General features: G+C 47.6%; 1 protein-coding gene and 1 long non-coding RNA gene across 4 annotated transcripts in view; one reads left to right on the top strand and one right to left on the bottom strand.

Annotated features, from left to right (window-relative positions):
- The window catches only part of LOC146020216 (tectonin beta-propeller repeat-containing protein 1-like), a 75566-nt gene extending 53230 nt beyond the window's left edge, over window positions 1-22336 (top strand). For both annotated transcript variants that reach the window (XM_083153176.1, XM_083153177.1), the window contains exon 9: window positions 22117-22336. In XM_083153176.1, the coding sequence (XP_083009302.1) occupies window positions 22117-22203 (87 nt within the window). In that variant the 3' untranslated portion in view covers window positions 22204-22336. The remainder of the gene's footprint in view (window positions 1-22116) is intronic.
- On the bottom strand, window positions 5184-12297 carry LOC146020220 (uncharacterized). 2 transcript variants are annotated; one of them, XR_014450742.1, is made up of 3 exons: window positions 12274-12297; window positions 11250-11363; window positions 5184-7306 (listed from the first exon to the last, which is right to left on the bottom strand). It is a non-coding gene; the product is annotated as an uncharacterized LOC146020220 (long non-coding RNA). The 2 variants fall into 2 exon arrangements; XR_014450743.1 differs by lacking the exon at window positions 12274-12297 and adding an exon at window positions 11794-12038.
- Window positions 22337-23738: the final 1402 nt, after the last annotated feature.

The following is a 23738-nucleotide window of genomic DNA, read 5'->3' on the forward strand; positions in this document are numbered from 1 at the left end:
CTGTTGGGATCCCGTCCGGCACCCAAAGGAGACCACCGCTTCCTCTAGCATGCTCAAAAACTGTCTGCTGTAAGGGGGTGGCTATTTTGCAAGTGATAACGTTATAGAGCTTCACTCCTTTAATGGATATAAGAGATACCATTTATCCTATGTATTCCTACGTTTCTCAAGTTGAACCAAAGTTTTAATTGTTAACCCCACCTTAGGGGTGTGTTGTATATGAATATGCATGTTTTTTTGTAATGAGCACTCCTTTATGGGAGTAAAGGAATGGTGTCTTTATGGTATAAAAGGCAACGAGCTGATAATAAAACACATCTTCTTCACCATCTTCTTGAACTTCTGTCTGACGGTCAGCGTAACTGTGTGGTGTGATGTCTAAAGTACTAAAACTCTCCGGGGGCTCAAATTACAAGCCATCACAAGGGAAAGACATTTTTCATCCTACATTACACCATCACTTCCCAGCAGAGTATGGATAAATGAATGATTTCATAAACAATTAATAGTATTAATTATATAATGCTAAAATAAATAATGAGTAAGGTAAGATATTATGTTGTCTGAGATTGTCAGGGCTATACTAATGCTCACAGAAAAGGACCTGTCACATCTTGTACCAGGCTGCATGCATGTATACAATGTAGCTACAATCACAAGAAGTGTGGATAGTGTGTGATAAGCCAACCTACCAACTTCACACGTCCTATCCAGTGGCGGATTCAGGGTGGAATTTTTTTCTCTGCAGCATGTGCAGCTACAACAGCGGGTCAGCGGTGATCTCCAGCTTCCTGCTATACGTGAGATGAGCGGCTGTCTGCAATCTCCAATGAGCAAATCCCCAGCATTATGCGGCATATACAGTGCCCCACTCTCCGCTCCCTTATTACGGAAGGGTGCAGAGAGCGAAGTACCATATGCAAAGTGTCGGGGATTACTTTCTGGCGTTGGAGTATGCCCATGGCCGCTCGCCCCTCACATATAGCAGGAACCGACGGGTTGTCATTGACCCCAGTGGTGTAATGTTGGTGTCCCCAGACAGGACAGGCGCTCTCCCTGCTTTTCTTAACATGCTGCTGTGTGCTGCTTCTGACTACTGCTGAGTGACAGGCAGCAGTGGTGCCGGCATCATTAAGAGTGGGCCCCACAATCCGCACTGCCCAGCTGTCCACCCAAGCAGGAGACTCCCTTCCGCCCCACCCCCGAATCCCGCTCCTTTGATGCTGCAGCAGCCTCCCCGCCAGTAGCTTTGGGTACTCGGACACCAGAGTTTAAAATCCTTCTTTAAAAAACAGGAGGTTGCCCTGGAAAGTCATTGTGTTGCAGCGGAATTGTGTTATCTCAGTGATAAATTGGACTCCTCCAAGCCTTTGTGGCTGGATGTTCAGAGGGAGTAGAGGAACGGTTTAATAGATATATATGCATGTATATAAGCTTTTATATACCTCTCACTCTGTGTATGCCTCCGGTGACAGGCCATGTAGCTATATGGCTCATATTGTAAGAGGTGAGCGTAGCGCCTGCAGTTACTGAAATACAAACTACAGATGGTGACGTAGTCACACATACCCCTGATATTGCTAATGTATTTGTATCTTATTATAGTACGCTGTATGACTCTAAGGCCACTTATGCCTTGCATGATCTTTGCGCTTTTTTAAATGGCATACCACTACCCTCGTTATCTAGTGAACAACATGAATTCTCAGACACCCCCCTCTCCAGTACAGAAATTACTGCGGCTACATAAGTTTTCCCTAATGTAAACCTGACAAAAATCTTAAGCACCCTGAATCGTATCAACCTATTTCCGAGCCCTTCGCCCAATCAGGTTCAGCTCCTGTGGACAGACACCTTTGAATATCTTGGTGTCTGGATTTCTAATGCTCCCAATATGTATTTCGCTCTGAATTTACTCCCACAACTCTCTTATTTACGTTCCAAAATTCCGATATGGAGCAAGTTGACTTTAACGGTTACGGGAAGGGTTAACTTAATTAGGAGGGAGTCGGCAAATCGTGTCAACTTGAGCCACTCCTTACTTCCCTATTTGGTCCTCCCTCCCTACTGCCCCAATTCGGGTTTATCATCTCAGCACCATACAGGACGCTATATTGCCACAGCCCTATACAGGACTTCTTTGGGACTCTCCGGGCTACACAAACACCCCAGTTTGGTCTGGTGAGATATGAATTTTATATGTAATGCATTTTAAAATTTCCTATTGTATCTTGGCTATGTACTATTTTTAGATAATAAATTCCTTTTGTACTAGATCAACCAATCCATCATTTTTTCATCTCTATTTACAGAATACAATATAATTATTAATATTTTTTGACCAAGCGCAGCTCACAACCCCACATCCCTCTTTTTGTCTATTCAGTACAGGCCTAACTATCCTGTCATAGAGCAGCTGCTAAGGTGTCACAGCTCTAGCCAGGCGCACCTGCACCCAGACCCACTTAGTGGGGTCGGGGTAACCTCCACCCTCCTTCGCCCAATCAGGTTCAGCTCCTGTGGACAGACACCTTTGAATATCTTGGTGTCTGGATTTCTAATGCTCCCAATATGTATTTCGCTCTGAATTTACTCCCACAACTCTCTTATTTACGTTCCAAAATTCCGATATGGAGCAAGTTGACTTTAACGGTTACAGGAAGGGTTAACTTAATTAAAATGGTGTTTCAACCCAAATTATATGTCCTTCAGCAGTCTCCGGTGTACATCCCTCAAAAGTTTTTTAAACAAATGAATGGCCTTTTGTCCTCTTATTATTTGGGCCAATAAACAACCGAGGATCAATATACACACACTAACCAGATCAAAATGTATCGGAGGACTGGTTCACCCCAACTTTTGGCAATACTATTATTAAATATGCAAATGATACTAAGTCTCTCCCCTGTCCTGACCCCTCTACAAACATTTTTAAGTAACAGTGTAAAAATTTCTACCCTCCCTATCCTCAGACCATATGGAAGTTGGTGCATAAGCTCATGAATGGTCGAGGATGGTACCCATATACTCCTATATTCAACCCTAAGGGCTTACCAGAACTCTCCTCTTTGCAGGTGCAGGAGACATGGAATAGCTGGGGTGTTTATACATTGGGTGACCGACACTCTGAGAACACTTTAAAATCCTTCAAGGATTTACAAGTAGAGTTTCCGATCCCCAACTCTCAGTTTTACAGATACCTCCAGTTGCGAAATGCCCACCACACACAATTTTAGATCACCCCCTCTGTCCCTTTTAGACTCCCCAGTTAAGAAATGGCTGCGAGACACTTGTCTCCATTGCTTACTCGTCTGTATAGCAGATCCACCACTCTGACCCATTAACCCCCCTTAGATGAAAATGGGAAGCTGATTTGGGGACTCTCTCAGATGATATATGGTCCTGTGCCCTTAAGGCTCCAAGACTCTAATTCTGCCATTAGAGATCAGCAGATACCATTTTTTTTATATTGTATAGTCTATATGACGCCAATATTATTATGCCGCATTGGTGACTGTATTTCCCCTTCCTGCCCGAAACGTGACTCCCTAGACATCTCTTTCCTCCACATGATATGGTTATGTCCTCGGATCACGCTGTTTCGGAAAGAGGTCATTGACATCCTCATGATCACTGGTATTCCAAAAGGCACCCTGTCATTGGTTACTTGTTTACGATCGGCCATAGATGAGGAAATGCTGCCTGATCCGGACAGATGCTATGCTATAAACTTGTGTACATTGGCTAAAGTATGTATAGCTAGACTGTGGTTGGCTAAGGAAGCCCCAGGCACACACACTCTTCGATATCTCTGGTGAATGAGGTGATAGGCCATGAAATGTTTATCTACCTTAGAAAAAAATATTTTTCTATATGGTCCAAGTGGCTTGACTCCACATACTCAGCAGCAGTTCCTGACATGTAAATGCTGCTATTTCCCCTTCTCTGCACATGTTACATCTGCCGCACCTGCAGTGCACATGGTTTTACCCATTTTGAGAACAAATTTGTACTTAGATCAGTCTACCTGACACCATGTTGCTCCCCCCACCCCTCCCCCTTCCACATTCGGGGCACTTATTACCTGATTGGCGATCACTGTACTTGATCTCTGAATTATTAGGATGGAACAAGGCCACACGGTTACTTAAGTGCATGTTACATTTTATTTATTGATTGTACTGTGTTATTTTCCTAACATCACATCATGTTTTGTATGTTCTTTTTTCTTCTTTTGTTGATGTTCTTGCTTAATCTGCAACATGTAATAAAAAAAAAAAGACAATGTTTTTTTTTTCACAAACGATTTATTCATTATTGCCTTGTTTGTTGCAAAGTTAAATCTGTTATTGCTCATTTGTCACAATAAATTAGGTGAGAACTACTGTACATGATTCTAAATGAAGTATAAATATAGGGAGAACTTTGATATGTGAGATTAGTCTTCTAATTAGGAACAGAGAAATCGCATGAACCTGCTCCTGAGAGCTTATATTACAGTATTTGTGATCTATGCACACAATGCTGCAGACTGTTTTGAAGCTATTCCACTATAGGCCCGATTCTAACGTATATGTTATTTGCATTAAGGCTGTGTCTTTGGATGCAGCAGTGATGTGAAAATATGCGAACGCTGCAGGAGGCATTGCAAATCTGAGTACTCGGGTTACATCAGGCATAGCCAAACTATGGCTCTCCAGCTGTTGTGAAACTACAAGTCCCATCATGCCTTGCCACAGTTTTGCTATTAGGGAATGCTAAAACTATAGCAAGGCATGCTGGGATGCGTAGTTTCACAAAAGCTGGAGGGCCACACCTGGGGTAGAAGTACTATAGCGACATGGATCATACAACTATAGCTCTTCCTGCTTCACCTCTTTAAGCAGCAGCAAGGGAAGCAGGAAGTAATGTAGATAAGATTAATAGCCCTTTCACACCAGAAAATGCAGGGACCCACCCGGGAATACGGCCCAGGGATCATGCTGGGGCATTCCCGGGTTGGCCCCTTTCACACCAGAAAAGTCCCTGCATTTTCTGTTGTGGGAAGGAGGTGGGATGGCGGTGGACAATACTCACTCCGGTTTGCTGTTCCCCCGTGTAGACTGGGGATCCACACAGGCATCGGGCGCAGATGACAGGTCAGGCGGTGGGTGCAGATGACAGAGCTCTCCGGCTACAGTGAGGGCGCCGGAGAGCTGAGTCGTCTTCATCCGCCGCCTGCCCTGTCTTCTGCGCCCGCTGCCTGTGTGGATCCCCGGCCTGACGCATGCACCAAGGACCGGCAACCCCGGTGAGTACCCCTATCTCTTTCACACGGACCAGGACTCCGGGAACAACTATAGCAGGGTTGAAATCCTGGGAAATTTTGCCGGGATTTTGGCCTGGGAACCTTTCAGACCAACCCGGGAATTTAGGCTGGTGTCAAAGGGGTATAATTAACATCTCGGCTGCCGGAGTGGGGAGTGAAAAATCACCCCTCCGGCTGGTCATTTTATTGCCACAACACATCTGCTGTGTCTCCCTGTATGGCCAGCTCCACCGCATATGCAAGATCTCCCATGCTGTCCAGAGCCAGCAGCCGCCACAGCTAGGGCCAGTGGCTGTGACTCACCTCCCCTGCAGCTGTTAAAATAGATGGCTGCAGCGGGCAGAGCAGTCAGTGCCACTGACCATACATAAATTGCCTGGCACAGTGGGACGCTTTCTGGCATATTGCCCCTGTTATTTAGCACACAACCCCACAGTCATACATGGGGAGAAACGGTATCTGCCACACTTAAAGGGTGCAGTTACCGTTTTCTCACTTATCGCTGCACCACACATCTACCCCTCAGAACCAAAACCTACTTCAGATAATCATCGGCCATCCAAGAAACCCTGAGCTTGCGCTGAATGGCCCCCAAACTCAGGAGATGAAGACAGGAAATATGCAGTGGATGATGCGGACACTGGTCTTGGAAACGCACAGAAAACTGGGGCCAACACCCCTCCCACCCTATTCGCCCCCAAATGGACACAGCCTGCCAATCAGGTTGCAGCTTCTCCAACCGGAGCTGCACCCACCATCGGCGTTGTACAAAAACTTTTAATCAGGCCCAACATTACTAAACCAAGCTACGTTACACATCATCTGCTTCAGTATGTGCATGTTTTAGGAGACACCAAATCTATTTTGTTATGTTCAAAATTTAGAAAATGGCTACCAGGAAGTGACTTACTAGAGATATTTTCCAGCATGCAAACAGCACCTCTACTTCAGGAGTCTTATATATGATAATGTACGACACAAAGCATATAGGGACAGATGGATTTACTGTTTCTCACACATATATTACAGAAGGGCTCGGCGACAGTACACACTACTCTGTGTGAATTATGCGATGTTTGAGGAGCCGCGAGCTGTTAGGGAAGCCTTTACCGCATTCAGTGCATCCGAACGGCTTTTCGCCAGTATGATGTATCACCAGGTGGGACATGCGAATGAAGCCTTTTCCACACATGGTGCAGGTATACGGCTTTTCCCCAGTGTGAATTTTCTGGTGACTGACAAGGACGGACTTATCGCTAAAATATTTCCCACATTCACCACATGAAAATGGTTTCTCTCCTGTATGAATTCGGACATGGGTAATAAAATGAGACTCCTGCTTACATGATTTTCCGCATTCGGTGCATATAAATCCAGTTTGTCCGGTATGGATCTTCTCATGTTTGGCACAGGCAGGTTTTTTTCTAAAACATTCCTCACAGAAAGAACACGGGTACGTCGCTGGACCGACGTGAATCCTCAAATGTGTGTAAAGGTGGAACTTGCGGCTGAAACATTTCCCACACTCGGCGCATGAATACGGTTTTTCTCCCAAATGGATTTCTGATGCCTTAGGAGATCCGACTTATCCCAAAAACTCTTCTCGCATTCGAAACATGCAAATGGCTTCTCTCCGGAGTGAACTCTCTGGTGTATAACAAGATGGGACTTCCTGATGAAGCTTTTCCCGCAGTCAGAACATGAAAATGGCTTGATTCCGGTGTGAGTTCTTTGATGTCTTCTAAGTTTTAGCTTGCTGGCAAAACTTTTCCCACATTCAGAGCACAAAAAGGAGATCTCCCCTTTGGGATTTGTCTTATGAGTGGCCAGATCTGTACAGTCTGTATATAAGGTCCCATAGTCCGAGCTTGACAATGGTGTCTCCTCTGGAATCTCCTGAAGCCCGCAGTCTTCATGTTTTGTAACATTTTACCGCACACTCCCACGAACCAAGGGAAATGTCGTCTTGTTCAAGTTTGTATTCGCTCTTAATTTCATCTGCCAAAAACAACAAGTATTCAGTAAAGTTGTCTCATGAATATGGGAGGAATTTAAATAATGCTAGTTTTAGGCTACTGGAGGGAATATATCATGACTTTCTTTTGCTAATGTATATAATACAGTGTATTATTATTGCTTACTTTCTATCTTTGTGACTTTTAGGTGGAATTTAATTGTTAATAGAATATCAGAACCCTCTGATTGCAGGGCACATTTTGTTTGCAAATGGACAAAACCATGCTGCACTGCAGTTGGGGCTGATATAAAATGTGCAGAGAGAGTTAAGCTGGGCATACACTACTGTAATTTATCACAGTAGTGTACTTCCAGCCAATTACATGCGAGCCACCCGGAACCTTCTGGCGGCAGGGTCAAATGCGATCCATCACAAGTTGTCCTTTAACTGTGATGGATCGCATGCGACCCCTGTTCCTGCCTGGCCCGCCACCTGTCCGACCTCCAACTCAGGTCCGTTGTGCACGGGAAAGCGCATCGGACCTGAGTCGACATCACACTGACCCGATTTGGGTCGATTTCGCGGCCCATTCCGTCAGGAAAGGGTTAAATCAGCCCAAATCGAATTAGTGTATGGGGGCCTTTAGATTTGCGTTGTGTGTGTGTTGAAAATTAAATCTAAATTGCGGTGTAAAAATAAAGCAGCCAATAGTTACCCTGCACCATGGTTTTGTCCATTTGCAAACAAAATATGCTCTGTGATCAGATCTGAATTAGGCCCATGGTGTGGGCTTCCCTGGACCACATGTATCGCGCACCCTGCATGCATTGCAAATATGCCCATGCAACTGGGTATTAATATGCAGAACCATACCAGATACCGATAATAAAATGTAGATCCATACCTGGTCAGATCTGAGCACACTTATAGACCAGGGTTACCTACCTGATCCTCTCCATGAGGGAGAAAATGCTCTGTTTCTGGACTTCCCTGGTAGTGTACGATTGCCATCACCTGTGGGGAGCTAGGTAATTGATAAGAAAGGTGTTTCACTACAGGTGATAGCAGTCATACATTACCAGGGAAGCCCAGGAACAGAACATTTCTCCCTGAAGGAGAGGGTCAGGTAGGCAACCCTGTTATAGACATGTATATGAGCAATGCTGAGCACACTTATAGACATGTACATGAGCAATGCTGAGCACACTTATAGACATGTATATGAGCAATGCTGAGCACACTTATAGACATGTATATGAGCAATGCTGAGCACTTATAGACATGTATATGAGCAATGCTGAGCACACTTATAGACATGTACATGAGCAATGCTGAGCACACTTATAGACATGTACATGAGCAATGCTGAGCACACTTATAGACATGTACATGAGCAATGCTTAGCACACTTATAGACATGTACATGAGCAATGCTTAGCACACTTATAGACATGTATATGAGCAATGCTGAGCACACATGTATATGAGCAATGCTGAGCACACTTATAGACATGTACATGAGCAATGCTGAGCACACTTATAGACATGTACATGAGCAATGCTGAGCACACTTATAGACATGTATATGAGCAATGCTGAGCACACTTATAGACATGTATATGAGCAATGCTGAGCACACATGTATATGAGCAATGCTGAGCACACTTATAGACATGTATGTGAGCAATGCTGAGCACACTTATAGACATGTACATGAGCAATGCTGAGCACACTTATAGACATGTGTATGAGCAATGCTGAGCACACTTATAGACATGTACATGAGCAATGCTGAGCACACTTATAGACATGTACATGAGCAATGCTGAGCACACTTATAGACTTGTACATGAGTAATGCTGAGCACACTTATAGACATGTACATGAGCACTGCTGAGCACACTTATAGACATGTATATGAGCAATGCTGAGCACACTTATAGACATGTACATGAGCACTGCTGAGCACACTTATAGACATGTACATGAGCACTGCTGAGCACACTTATAGACATGTATATGAGCAATGCTGAGCACACTTATAGACTTGTACATGAGTAATGCTGAGCACACTTATAGACATGTACATGAGCACTGCTGAGCACACTTATAGACATGTATATGAGCAATGCTGAGCACACTTATAGACATGTACATGAGCAATGCTGAGCACACTTATAGACATGTATATGAGCAATGCTGAGCACACTTAGACATGTATATGAGCAATGCTGAGCATACAGTGAGGTTACCCTGGGCCTAGTAGAATGACAGAACTGGATTGCTAGAAGTGAAACCACAATTTTCTCTCTTATGTTTTTTCCGGAGTATTTGCAAGGATCTTCCATTGCCCTCAAGGTACCCTAACATTCCAAGTTTTAAAGATATCCATGGTTTAGCGCAGATGGTTAACTGAGATACTAAGGGGGTGATTCTGGTTGGTTTGCAAAAGCAAAATCCTTCTTAATGGTCAAAATCATGTGCACTGCAGGTGGGGCAGATGTAACATGTGCAGAGAGAGTTACATTTGGGTGGGATGTGTTCAAACTGAAATCTAAATTGCAATGTAAGAATAAAGCAGCCAGGGTACTTATGTAGTATCTGGGCTGCCGATTTCTAAATCGGGTCGGATCGGGAGATCGCATCGCATCGCATGCGACCATGCGATTCGATGCGATGCGATGCGATGACCCGATTTTTCCATAGGAATCAATGTTAAAATGGACTGAGTCCATTTTAACATGGAATTCAATGGGAAAAATGGGTCCTTTTCATACCCCTACTATCCAAGTGGGCATGGAGTTGGATATAAACCTGTGGCGAGCGTAGCGAGCCACCGAGCCCGAAGCGTGGCGAGCGAAGCGAGCCCCGCGAGGGGACGAATACCGTCCCCTCGCGGGGCTCGCTTCGCTCGCCACGCTTCGGGCTCGGTGGCTCGCTACGCTCGCCACAGGTTTATATCCAACTCCATGCCCACTTGGATAGTAGGGGTATGAAAAGGACCCATTTTTCCATAGGAATCATTTTAACATTGATTCCTATGGAAAAATCGGGTCATCGCATCCGATATCGGATGCGATGCGATGCGATATCGCATCGCATCGCATCTGATTGTATGCCTTAACTTAAGGCATACAATCAAAAAATCGGCAGCCCAGATACTACATAAGTACCGCAGCCAGTATTTACCCTGCACATAAACAAAATAACCCAAATCTAACTCTCTCTGCACATGTTACATCAGCCCCACCTGCAGTGCACATGGTTTTGTCCATTAAAGAAAGAGTTGGTACTTGTGAGTTATCTGGACGCCCGATTTTTTGATTGTATGCCTTAAGTTAAGGCATACAATCAGATGCGATGCGATGCGATATCGCATCGCATCGCATGCGACCATCGGATGCGATGACCCGATTTTTCCATAGGAATCAATGTTAAAATGATTCCTATGGAAAAAGGGGTCCTTTTCATACCCCTACTATCCAAGTGGGCATGGAGTTGGATATAAACCTGTGGCGAGCGTAGCGAGCCACCGAGCCCGAAGCGTGGCGAGCGGACGGTATTCCGTGTCCGCTCGCCACGCTTCGGGCTCGGTGGCTCGCTACGCTCGCCACAGGTTTATATCCAACTCCATGCCCACTTGGATAGTAGGGGTATGAAAAGGACCCCTTTTTCCCATTGAATTCCATGTTAAAATGGACTCAGTCCATTTTAACATTGATTCCTATGGAAAAATCGGGTCATCGCATCGCATCGCATCCGATGGTCGCATGCGATGCGATGCAATGTGCCCGATCCGACCCGATTTAGAAATCGGGCGTCCGGATAACTCACAAGTACCAAAGAGTTTGCTTTAGAAAACCAACCAGAATCCCCCCTAAGCAACCTGTGGCCAACCATGGATATATTTAAAACCTGGACCCTCAGGATGCCTTGAGGACAGTGATTGAGAACCTCTGCCAGAAAGATTGAGAGATTACTGACCTGTGCTGGTATTAATATCAGGCTCCTCCTTTACTGAATGCCATTGGTCAGTCACACAGGGCTCCGCTCCTCGTTCAGCCATGGACACCATTACCCTTGTCTCACTGATGCACCCTATGTACAAATAATACAAGGGAGAAATATTATATAATAGTATGTATCGTAAACCTAAACAGAAAAAAAGACCCGTAGAACAGATCCAAATAAATGTAACATTTAAAGAGAGAATATGGGCGCTGACGGACAGCATTTTAGAAGATCAGGTCATGTGGCCCTGTTTTCTGGACATGCAGAGGCCAGTGGCTGTATGGACACAGCTTCACTCACCCTGTAGCCACACAAGTAGACAAAATACCAATTCTGGGTTCCAAATATTCTCAATAGAAAATAAATGATCCGCGACCCACCAATGGGGTATGAATAATCTGGGAGAACCACATTGTAAACACCTTTAGATATAATCTAAGGAAAGGTCACTAATCTGTCAGAAGGAATGAAATGCGGTTATTTTAAACACATCCATGTTTTCTGGGGATCATAATACCTGTATACACACAGCTCTTATATATCGGGTGGCATCAGATGTAGCGGAACTGATCAGCCAGGCAAAGTCCTGCTGCGCTGATCATGGCTATGGATGATGGGCACAGAGATCTGCAGGTACTGTATCAGACAGGGGCATCCATCACAGCTGATAATGGCTGTTGGTGATAATTGGCACAGAGACCTGCAGGTACTGTACCACCAGGCAGGGGCATCAGTCACGCCTGCGCTGATCATGACTATGGGTGATGATTGGCACAGAGATCTGCAGGTACTGTACCACCAGGCACGGGCATCCATCACATGTGCGCTGATCATGGCTATGGGTGATGATGGGCACAGAGATCTGCAGGTACTGTACCACCAGGCAGGGGCATCCGTCACAGCTGCGCTGATCATGGCTATGGGTGATGATGGGCACAGATATCTGCATGTACTGATGGAGACAGTGATCTAAGTATTGTTCCTGCACATGACTTACTACAGTATGCCAGAGGTGGATCTGTGGTGCCCCAGAACTCTATAGACCCCACATCCCCTTCCAGGACACAAGGGGTTACTACAGCAGCGGCCCCAGTGCAGGAGATAGGGGGTTAATATTTTCCCGGGACTTCGCGCTCTTTTAGTGACTGACAGGTGAGGGTGCCAGGGGATTGGTGAGGAGAAGAAGGGGAGGTGAAGAAGGAAGGAGAGACCGGGAAGAGGAAGGCAGAGCAGCGCGAGGCGCAACGGAGAGCAGCGCCTGGTGTAGGGAGAAGACGCCGAGCAGCAGCGTGACCCCTGCGACCCCAGAGCGGGAGCCGACGTCCGGGGAGGTTGTAGCAGCCAGCCGGAGAGAACACTCAGAGACGCGACGCGTCTCCTTACTGCCGCGGTGAGGCTGTGACCCCCGCTGACCCCGCCGTCTGTGAGCCGCACGTGAAGGGGAGAGTGGAGGCGAGCAGAGCAGCCGCAACCCCCACCGATCTACCGTCCACCGGCTGACTCCCCTGCCTCAGTACCCGTCCAACGCCCAAAGAGGGGGACAGAAGGAGCCACCGAGTGCGGCAACGCCACGGCTGTGGCGCCCACACTGGTGTGCGGTCGCCCTGAAGGAGAGGACGCCACCCCTGCATGGCCGAGCGCGACGGGCGGGAGCCTGCACCAGAGAGCGGTATACAGGTACTCATGCCCTGCCAGACAGTCACCCCTGCCCACCGGTGTCCATGATCGCTCCACCTAGCCTGCCTCCCCCGTTACCTGCCAGATCAAGCCTCACCTGTGCCCAGTACCTGACCTCAGGGGCAGTGCCCCCACCACTCCTTTATGCCCGGACCCTGATCTGCCGAGTAGTCACTTTGGGTACCCACCTGTGCCCGTGTCAGGGTACACTCCACCGACAGGCAGCCTAATCCCTAAGCAGAGGAGGGGATTCCTAGAGTTAAGCTGCAGGACTTCGTCGGCTCACTTTTCCCGAACAGCTGCCCTGCTCCACTAGTGGGGAGCTACCGCCACCTTGTGATCTAATTAAAGTACTGCACCGCCATATATTGATTGCCGACCTTCCAGGTTAGGGGGTCACTTGTTCCACGTGCTACGGCCAAGCAGGAGGGCGCAGGCCCAACGTAGAACACTACCAGTACTGGATGATTCCTCTGGACAGCTAGTCCCTAAACCCCTGTGCACAGGTTGACCGGGACTGAACCCCAAGCAAGGTGACGTCACCTCAGGGCTATGGTTAGGGTCCTAGTTTGGTGCACCAGTTATCTGATTATTACTTGCTGTTGTAATTATTGTTGTGGTATACCATGTACGGTTTGATGTGTGAATACGTCAAAGGTAGCCTTCAGTGTTAAGGATGCCGTGTCGACTAGTTGACCCAGTAGTAAATTTAAAGCAGGGGTGTTTGACCCAGAACGCCGTCACGGTACCCCGAACACGTGGAGACTGTAGGCCCTAGTGGGCTCATGCGTGGTGTGCTTAGGTTGTCATATTGTGTGGTTCTATTTAGTAAATCCTAATAGCGTCAGTTTACTTCCATAACTGTTGTTACTTACTAACGTGACTTAAATTCCTAGTACTGCTGTGCCGTGAGGGTCAGTGGCAGTGGTTGCCCTTGTTCTTAAAATAAACTTGAGTTATTCTGTCAACCAGTGTCCCTTTCATTGAAGTGTCTACCTCCTGTGAACCGGAAGCTCGATGAACCTGAATCACCCCGAAGACGCAAGGTAAGGGGACATCTCCCCCTTCGTGCTCCGGCCACCACATCTCTTTTGGCGTCACAACGAACAGGATCCGTGTTAACAAGGAGAGTGACAACCCAGTGAAAAATGGAACAGCAACAAGGCGAAGGGGTGGCACAGCCGCCAAACCCACAGATTCAAGAACAGGACGCAGAAGATGCAACACCGGCTGCGGCCATCACCCTGCCGTACTATTTCGGAGCCCCATGGCTCCTGACCTATAGCGGAGACGATGACCGGCTCCAGAAAACCCCATTTGCAGACTTCAGGAACAACATCGAATCCACGTTCCGGATGTATCAGCCTAGCGAACGGCAGAAGGTGGAAATGCTGATGGGACAGCTGACTGGGTCGGCGCGCAGAGAAGTGGCCTCATGGCCAATAGAAGATAGAAAAAGTGCGACAGACATGCTAAAGAAAATCTTCACAACCTTTGAAACGAAGACCATCCCTGAGCTGAAGATGAAATTGTATGCTCGCAAGCAACAGCCAAATGAGTCCCTACGGGACTACGCCCTGAGCCTACAGGAGACGTTAAAGGCTATTCAAGCAGTGGACCCGGAGGAGGTGCGAAACGCTGACGAGGCCTTAACGGTCCAATTTGTCGAAGGGGTGGCCCAAGAAAACGTCAAGGTCCAGTTACGGCTGCTGAGGTCGCAGATGCCTGGAAAGACCTTCCGGGACTTCAAGACGGCCGCCCTCGCTATCATTGGTAACCCTAAAAATAGGGAAGAGGGGTATCCGGAACTGATCGGCTTCAAAGAAGGAGCAAACTCAACCGGAGCCACAGCCAGCGGCACGGAGAAGGCGAAATGGCCCTACGACTTGGCGGTACAGGGTGGCCAACAGTCCGACGGGGACGCGATGCAGACACTCCAGAAACAAATGGAGGGGTTGGTCGTAGGGATGGCAGAGATGCAGAGGGAGATGCGCCGAATGGCGAGCTCGCCGGCACAGACTTACTCGGAGCCAAAATGGAGAGCCGAAAGACAAAGACCGGCCCGAAGTAGGTGGGAACCGCCCCGAGAGTATGGACGGCAGCCTCCCGACCAGTTTGAGGGACAGGGACGTCTGATGCACCACCAAAGCCAAGAGGCTGGACACGCAGAGAGAGGTTGCGACCAGGACGAAGCTTTAAACCCCAACGCCCCGAGGTCAAGGGCCGAGCCTCGGGGAGGACAGGAAGCGTAGGTCCAGCTCCCGAAGATGGGCAGGCTTGTCACGGCAGACAATTCTATATAGGTGCAAGCAAGTTATCTGCCACCTCGGATCGCTACTCTCCAACCCGCATGAAGAACCAGGGAAGAGTGGTTTGGTTTCACGTACAACGGGGGTACGGTTTTATTAACTGTGCTGACGCAGCAAGGGACATCTTTGTCCACTTCACAGCTATCGAGAAGAAAAATGCAACAGATTCCTATCGAAGTATTGGGGCCGGAGAGCCGGTGGAATTCGACATCATCAGGGGAAGAAAGGGCCTCCGAGCAGCCAACGTCACTGGCCCTGGTGGCGTTCCAGTCAGAGGTGCCCAATATGCCACAAGAAGAGAGCGCCGTTGGAATTACCCAAGCCACAGAAGTCACCCACGGTACTACCCCCCGAAAGATCCACCCCGATGGAATGGTGTGTACCCTGAAGGAACAGAAGATGGGGTAGGAAGAAGTAGCGAGAAACCGTATAGATGTGGCCAACGGAGCTCTCCGGTTAGAGTACAGAGTGAGCCAATGAGGAAGAAGCGGCCACAGACCGAAGTATACCCCAAGCGGGGGCTGGACTCGCATGCAGTTGAATCCATGTTGATAGGGGCGGGTGGCCAGACCTCGAAGTTCGACGGCACCCCTCTAGCATCGGCCCACAGGAGTCAGCGCAGGTTCTGCGTAAGACCGGACCGAAAGCTAAAGGGAACACCAAAGGATGACGGGGATGAAGAGCCGAAGGGTGAAACGGTCCTCTCGCCTCCGCTGCCCACTGACCCTCTCGAGCTATTGATGATGGTGGGCTGGTCCATTACGTCACAGCAAGCCCGGCCTAAGTCGCCAGTCAAATTAATCGCGCCTCGCGCGGCCGAGGAGGTGGCCCCCGAGCCTGAGCTAAGGCGCTCCGAAAGGAGTACTCGGGGTACACTTCCCCGGCGGTACCAGGTTTAGATACCTTCCCATAACCTGTTGTGTATATGTATTGGGAACTGAAAACATTTGTTATAAACGTTGTTAATATGTGATGTGAGCAAAAAGGACAATTGTCCGCTAAGTTGTGATGCGCGGGGACACGCATCTTCAAAGCAGGGGTGAATGTGGTGCCCCAGAACTCTATAGACCCCACATCCCCTTCCAGGACACAAGGGGTTACTACAGCAGCGGCCCCAGTGCAGGAGATAGGGGGTTAATATTTTCCCGGGACTTCGCGCTCTTTTAGTGACTGACAGGTGAGGGTGCCAGGGGATTGGTGAGGAGAAGAAGGGGAGGTGAAGAAGGAAGGAGAGACCGGGAAGAGGAAGGCAGAGCAGCGCGAGGCGCAACGGAGAGCAGCGCCTGGTGTAGGGAGAAGACGCCGAGCAGCAGCGTGACCCCTGCGACCCCAGAGCGGGAGCCGACGTCCGGGGAGGTTGTAGCAGCCAGCCGGAGAGAACACTCAGAGACGCGACGCGTCTCCTTACTGCCGCGGTGAGGCTGTGACCCCCGCTGACCCCGCCGTCTGTGAGCCGCACGTGAAGGGGAGAGTGGAGGCGAGCAGAGCAGCCGCAACCCCCACCGATCTACCGTCCACCGGCTGACTCCCCTGCCTCAGTACCCGTCCAACGCCCAAAGAGGGGGACAGAAGGAGCCACCGAGTGCGGCAACGCCACGGCTGTGGCGCCCACACTGGTGTGCGGTCGCCCTGAAGGAGAGGACGCCACCCCTGCATGGCCGAGCGCGACGGGCGGGAGCCTGCACCAGAGAGCGGTATACAGGTACTCATGCCCTGCCAGACAGTCACCCCTGCCCACCGGTGTCCATGATCGCTCCACCTAGCCTGCCTCCCCCGTTACCTGCCAGATCAAGCCTCACCTGTGCCCAGTACCTGACCTCAGGGGCAGTGCCCCCACCACTCCTTTATGCCCGGACCCTGATCTGCCGAGTAGTCACTTTGGGTACCCACCTGTGCCCGTGTCAGGGTACACTCCACCGACAGGCAGCCTAATCCCTAAGCAGAGGAGGGGATTCCTAGAGTTAAGCTGCAGGACTTCGTCGGCTCACTTTTCCCGAACAGCTGCCCTGCTCCACTAGTGGGGAGCTACCGCCACCTTGTGATCTAATTAAAGTACTGCACCGCCATATATTGATTGCCGACCTTCCAGGTTAGGGGGTCACTTGTTCCACGTGCTACGGCCAAGCAGGAGGGCGCAGGCCCAACGTAGAACACTACCAGTACTGGATGATTCCTCTGGACAGCTAGTCCCTAAACCCCTGTGCACAGGTTGACCGGGACTGAACCCCAAGCAAGGTGACGTCACCTCAGGGCTATGGTTAGGGTCCTAGTTTGGTGCACCAGTTATCTGATTATTACTTGCTGTTGTAATTATTGTTGTGGTATACCATGTACGGTTTGATGTGTGAATACGTCAAAGGTAGCCTTCAGTGTTAAGGATGCCGTGTTGACTAGTTGACCCAGTAGTAAATTTAAAGCAGGGGTGTTTGACCCAGAACGCCGTCACGGTACCCCGAACACGTGGAGACTGTAGGCCCTAGTGGGCTCATGCGTGGTGTGCTTAGGTTGTCATATTGTGTGGTTCTATTTAGTAAATCCTAATAGCGTCAGTTTACTTCCATAACTGTTGTTACTTACTAACGTGACTTAAATTCCTAGTACTGCTGTGCCGTGAGGGTCAGTGGCAGTGGTTGCCCTTGTTCTTAAAATAAACTTGAGTTATTCTGTCAACCAGTGTCCCTTTCATTGAAGTGTCTACCTCCTGTGAACCGGAAGCTCGATGAACCTGAATCACCCCGAAGACGCAAGGTAAGGGGACATCTCCCCCTTCGTGCTCCGGCCACCACAGATCTGCTCCTGCACAGAGACACGGCCGGGAATAAATAAAAGCAGGGGCTGCCGCTGCACTGTTTGTTATTTACAAAATACCGTTTCCGGTCACCACTAGGCGGCAGACAGGAGGATGTAACGTCATGACTAGATCCCTGCTCCCTTCCCTGCACACTACTGCCCCCATCCGACCACCATTGCCTGCCAATGTGTGGGCATGGGCAGCAGGCTGCAGCCTACTGTATGTCGCTGTCACCGAGTCTGACGTGGAGCGCTGCAACCAATGGCAGCTGAGCTAGTAGACACTCTCCTGATGCTATACCCAATAGGAGAGCGCGGATCTGGGCAGTGCCCGCCCCTGTGCCTGCTGCTGGGAGGGGGAGAATAGAGACGCGATGGCCTCACTGTGTCAACATTCCCCATGTGTGTGACCGGGGCCTGCGTGTCACTGGGGGGCGGCCAGGTAAGCTGCTGCTGCTTTCATGTTCCCTGTAGCCGGGGCTGCCTGGCGCTGCCAGTCCTCCACCAGCCTGTCACTCCTGGCCGCCGGGACATACAGGGTTAGCACTCCAGATGGCCAGGGGGACTTACACTCACCCCCTGCGGGCACTGTCACCTCACACAACATAGCCTATAGCCTGTGCCCAACATACTGTGCCCACATTGCCTGGTGTGGTGGGCTACTTATCTGTACTAATATATATATATATATATATATATATATATATATATATATTTAGTTATTTTTTTTTTTTTTTTCTCAATACTTATTATATTGCATAGATTTATACATACAGTAAATACTCTTTGTTTTTAAAACAATATATTGCCTTGTGGTCTTATTTATTATTATGTATCTACTTGAAGTCATTACTATTCCTTACATGACCTCATGTAAGGAGACGGCAATGTCAGTATATATGTTGGTAAATTGCACAAGTTAGTTCAGTCATATAGAGAATATTGGGCAGTCACTTTTTTGAAGACTTATCTCTATAAGATGACCATTGTTTTTCTCTTGAAGACCCCTCTGCTATGTGACGGCTTCCTCCTCCCTGAGAGAATCCCTTTCTACAGTAAATATGCAGAACCCCTATATATAAGGCTGAGGGCAGCCCAAATCATCCCCGGGGTGCAGCACAGCTGTGGATCATTATGACAACATAGAAAATGTCAACATGGCAGGGTCAAAAGGTCGACACACACATTTGGTCAACATTGGGATGGTCGACAGTGAAAAGGTTGACATGGGGTTTTCATGTTTTTTCCCTAATGTCGACATGGACTACGAAAAAGTGCTTCGCATCCCCTTCAGTGGTCGACACAATGACTGTCGACCTAGTGACTGTAGACCTAGTGACCGTATACCGTGCGTGCAGCACAGTACCAGAATTACCGGTCCACAGGCAATACTACTCGGAGACTATCCCCCACAGTACACACACACACAATTATACAGCTTCCACACATGTTTATGTCACTCAGGGTCAGGTACAGATGTAAGCTTCACCAACAATGTATTATGTTTATTCTCTGTCTGTGCTTATTAATCCTCATTATCACCATTACATGGTGACTTTCCTTGGCCTGTGCTAGATACAGGAAATGACAGCTGCAATCTGCTCATAGGACCATTTTCTGTCAATTAAATCCCACCAACTAATTGTACTACAGCGTTCCTGCTCCTAGCACCCCGACAATTACACACACACACACACACACACACACACACACACACACACACACATCTTTTCAAAGACCTTCACAGGCTAGCAGTATGGGGGCAATTAAATTAGTAACTTGTCACCAACATCATTGGGGTGCCAGATGATGCCCTGACAGTGGGGATTCTGACTCACAGGGGCTATTCTCCCTTGTGTGGGTCCACAACCTCCATAGAGGGAGAATAGAACCTGTGGCGAGGATAGCGAGCCACCAGGCCCGCAGCATGGAGAGCGCAGCGAGCCCACAAGGGGCTTCTTTGCGCTCGCCCCTCTGTCGGAGCACCAGCAGTCGGGATCCCCATTGTCGGAGGCGCATACCACACCCCATCATTGCATGGTTTTCCTTGACACCCATAAAGGAGCACAGGAAAACACGCTGTGTCAGGCCTATTGTATGAGGCAACTATGTGTGCTGCTGAATATTGGGCCTAATTCATGTTTGCATGTAGTGGCCGATGTTCACACAATGGAGTGTTTGTCAGCAAACTGCACATGTGCTGTGATTGCAGTTAGCATAGGATAAGGCACCTTTACAATCGTGCTTGTAGTGAGGACGTAGCGGCAAAGTGATTGACAGGAAGGGAGTGTACGTACGGCTCCACATGTTTAGTTGTTGACATTGATGAGTTGACCTTTTCCTTGTCGACCGTGTGTAGTCATCCTGCTACACCACACTATTTTGTCTGATACTCTCTCATGGCAAACATCCTCTATGTCTGATCCTATTCTGTCTCAGTCACCCCACTGGTCCCTGAGTGATACTGACCCTGTGGGGGTAATGTGAGAGCATGGAACTTGCAGGCATCAGTGAGCTTCTGCCGACTGTGCCTGACAATCATATAAAAGGTAACACCTGATATACCTTGTACACTGTGTCCTTCATTACATCATCATTGTTCTCCTGCGCGCTCGATTAATGTGATTTATACTTCCGGAATGACATCTTATCCACAACAATGACAACTGTAGGTTTTTACTTTTGCATCGAGCAAAGTATTTTCTTGGTTTTCTCTATTTGTTTGTTTTATTTAGATTACTCTCCATCCTTTATTATATGATTTTACAGATTTTTTATAAGAATGTATTTTTGATACTGTAATTTGGACAGAAGAAGGAAGCTTATAACTTCTATAGGTAGAGAAAGCGGGGGGTTGGGAGCCACACTAGGTATTGCCCACCTAGTGTGAATTGGGTCAAGAGAGACCCCTTTCGCCACTCCGGTGGGGTTCGGCCTGAGTTGCCTGATACCAACTTTTATTAGAAGTTGTGTCCCTATGCGGGGTAAGTGGTCTCTGTGTGTTGGCGGTGCTCCCGAGTCCGATTGTATGCAATGAAAGGGAGAAGGGAAAGTGGACTCTTTTTGTGGGGCACTCATTTTTGTTTTCTGATTCTGATTTAAAATTTAACTTTTATTTTAGGTTATTTAAGATAAGGTGAACGTACATGTCAAACAAAACAAACATCAAACAGAAAAGGACAAATAACATAAATTCTGCAGTGAGCTTTTTATAATATGCTATGCAGAGTGAGTTCTATATCAGAACGTACAATAAAGAGATGTGCCTAGCAGAGCTAATTGCTATATCCGCTAGGAATCGTCTGAAGGGTTTTTATAAGTTATTTATGGGGAAAAGATTTCTCTTCAGTGGCCGTCAGTCCACCTTGCTGGATGCGCGTTTCGCCTGTGTGTGGGCTTGTTCACCAGTGTCGCCCTTCCCCCATAAAGACTTAATTTGCAAAAGCTCCACTGAGTTTGTTCTCTCTTTATGGTTGAGGTTACCAAACTGTGAATGGGAATTTGGGCTATGGCAGCAAATTAGGGCTATGTCTGCATTGTCCTTGTATAACAGGTAGTTCTCGTGTGTTTTATATTACAGTAAGTACTATAGTAAGTCCTTTTTAGAACTCATTTACAAACATGGTTACAGCACACCTCCCAACTTTTGCTGGGACTGATTACGTGCCCAAAAAGTTGGTGTGGCCTTGACTGGGTGAGTGTGTCCTCACATCACATGCCCTATTTTCCTCATTATGGGGTGTGTGCACAGTGCTGCTGCTTCTCCCTGCACTGTACAAGGGACCAATCACTGCTTAGCAGTGCAGCACAGTTGTAACACTGTATTTCCAACATGTGGGATTTCCCTGACTCAAGCATCTGGAGAACAGGGAATGTTCCTTGATACATCCCTAATGAATGGAGCCTGTAAATCTCTGCACTTTATTAATCTGCCCCATCTGCACTGCAACATGTGGTTACCAATGTGCAACAGTTACACAGTTACTTGCTTTGCTCCCTACCCTTGTGCTCTTCATCCCACCCATCATATCTGATTTGTACCTTGTGTCTGTTTTTGGCAGCAGGATGGTGAACACTGTGCTATGGGCAGCAGATATTTGGGGCAAAGTATACACTCTGTCTACAGATGGCCAACAGTGGGATCTATGTAAAGACGACCATCTCCAGTTCAAACGTATATCTGCTGTACAAGCGTGCTGCTGGGGCATCGCCGGCAACAATGAGATATATATCTATGTACATGCCAGCGACCTACCAATCCGGTACCAGGAAGAGACCTACGAGAATCAGGTGTGCAATCCAGGTCACTTGTATGGGTATGGTTATATCTATTGGATGTTGTTGGTCTAAACCAGGCATGTCCAACGTTGGCCCTCCAGATGTTTTGAAACTACACATCCCAACATGCTTTTAGCATTCTCTAATAGCTAAACTGTGGCAAAGCATGCTGGGATGTGTAGTTTCACAACATCTGGAGGGCCAACGTTGGACATGCCTGGTCTAAACTAAGAATTGTGATAATTTCAAGTTTTTTAATATTCATTTTTATTTAAAAAGAGATGAGAAACCTTCATTACAGTACATAGAAGAACTATTTATGGCCTAAATCCGTGACCATTGACAATGCTGGAACTAGCGACAATACAGATAATAATGCAGAAGCAGAAAGTGCATTGTTCCCATGAGTCACATTAGCTCAACTCAACATCAGGGCAGTTATTCTGGTTAACTCGCAAAGGCAATTTCCTTCTGAAATGGACAAAACCATGTACACTGCAGGTGGGGCAGATGTAATATGTTCAGAAATAATTAGATTTGGGTGGGGTTTTACTTCAAAGTGAGATCTATATTTCAGTGTAAAAATAAAGCAGTCAGTCACATTGCGAGTGAACCAGAATAAGGCCCAGGTCTGCCATGTACTGTAGAAGCCAATACAAGGGGAAATGATTTGTTTTAAAGTATTACTCTAAGCTCTGTACAATATACATTCCAGCTGAATGAAATGATTACGCATGCTGGTGAAATAACATTACTTTCTGTGAGACACTTCATAGATAAGAATTGGTCTCTGCCATCCTAGGGTTCCAACAAGTGCTCTTATCATGTATAAGGAAGGTTGGGCATCTCCAGGGCAACATGGGGACCTCTGTCTTTGCCAAGATTATTTGAGCACAGCATCAGTAGGTCTCATGCACCCGAGAAGCGAGATACACATTCTTATTTTATGCTTTATTTTGATGTTTTAAATTTCGTGGTATTTGCATTTATTTATTTTTTAGAAATGTTAATCGATGATAAAATAATGACAATATTAAGTCCTCTTCAATCCTCCTCTTTTGACCTCTGTGTGCTGCAGCGCTGGAATCCAGTGGATGGGTTTTGTGAGAAGCTGCTCCCGAGTGACCGCTGGCAGTGGAGTGATGTCACTGGCTTGAAGCACCAGCAGCTGGACAGCTTTGAATTGCCCTCGTCTCACTGGGAGTGGGAGTCTGATTGGTACATTGATGAGAATATAGGAGGAGAACCAGCAGAAAAAGGGGTAAGTACTGTTGCTTGTTTGCAAGCCTGGAATAAGCAGTAGAGGTGGAGAATACAACTCGAAGGCGCAAAGCTGTGTAATCTCTACATTATGAGCGTTACCTCCAAGAACTGAACCCCAGACTTCATTAGTGGACACCATACTCAA

Source organism: Crinia signifera, chromosome 7 (genome assembly GCF_055691185.1).
Source record: "Crinia signifera chromosome 7, ASM5569118v1, whole genome shotgun sequence".
In the NCBI taxonomy this organism is placed as follows: domain Eukaryota; kingdom Metazoa; phylum Chordata; class Amphibia; order Anura; family Myobatrachidae; genus Crinia; species Crinia signifera.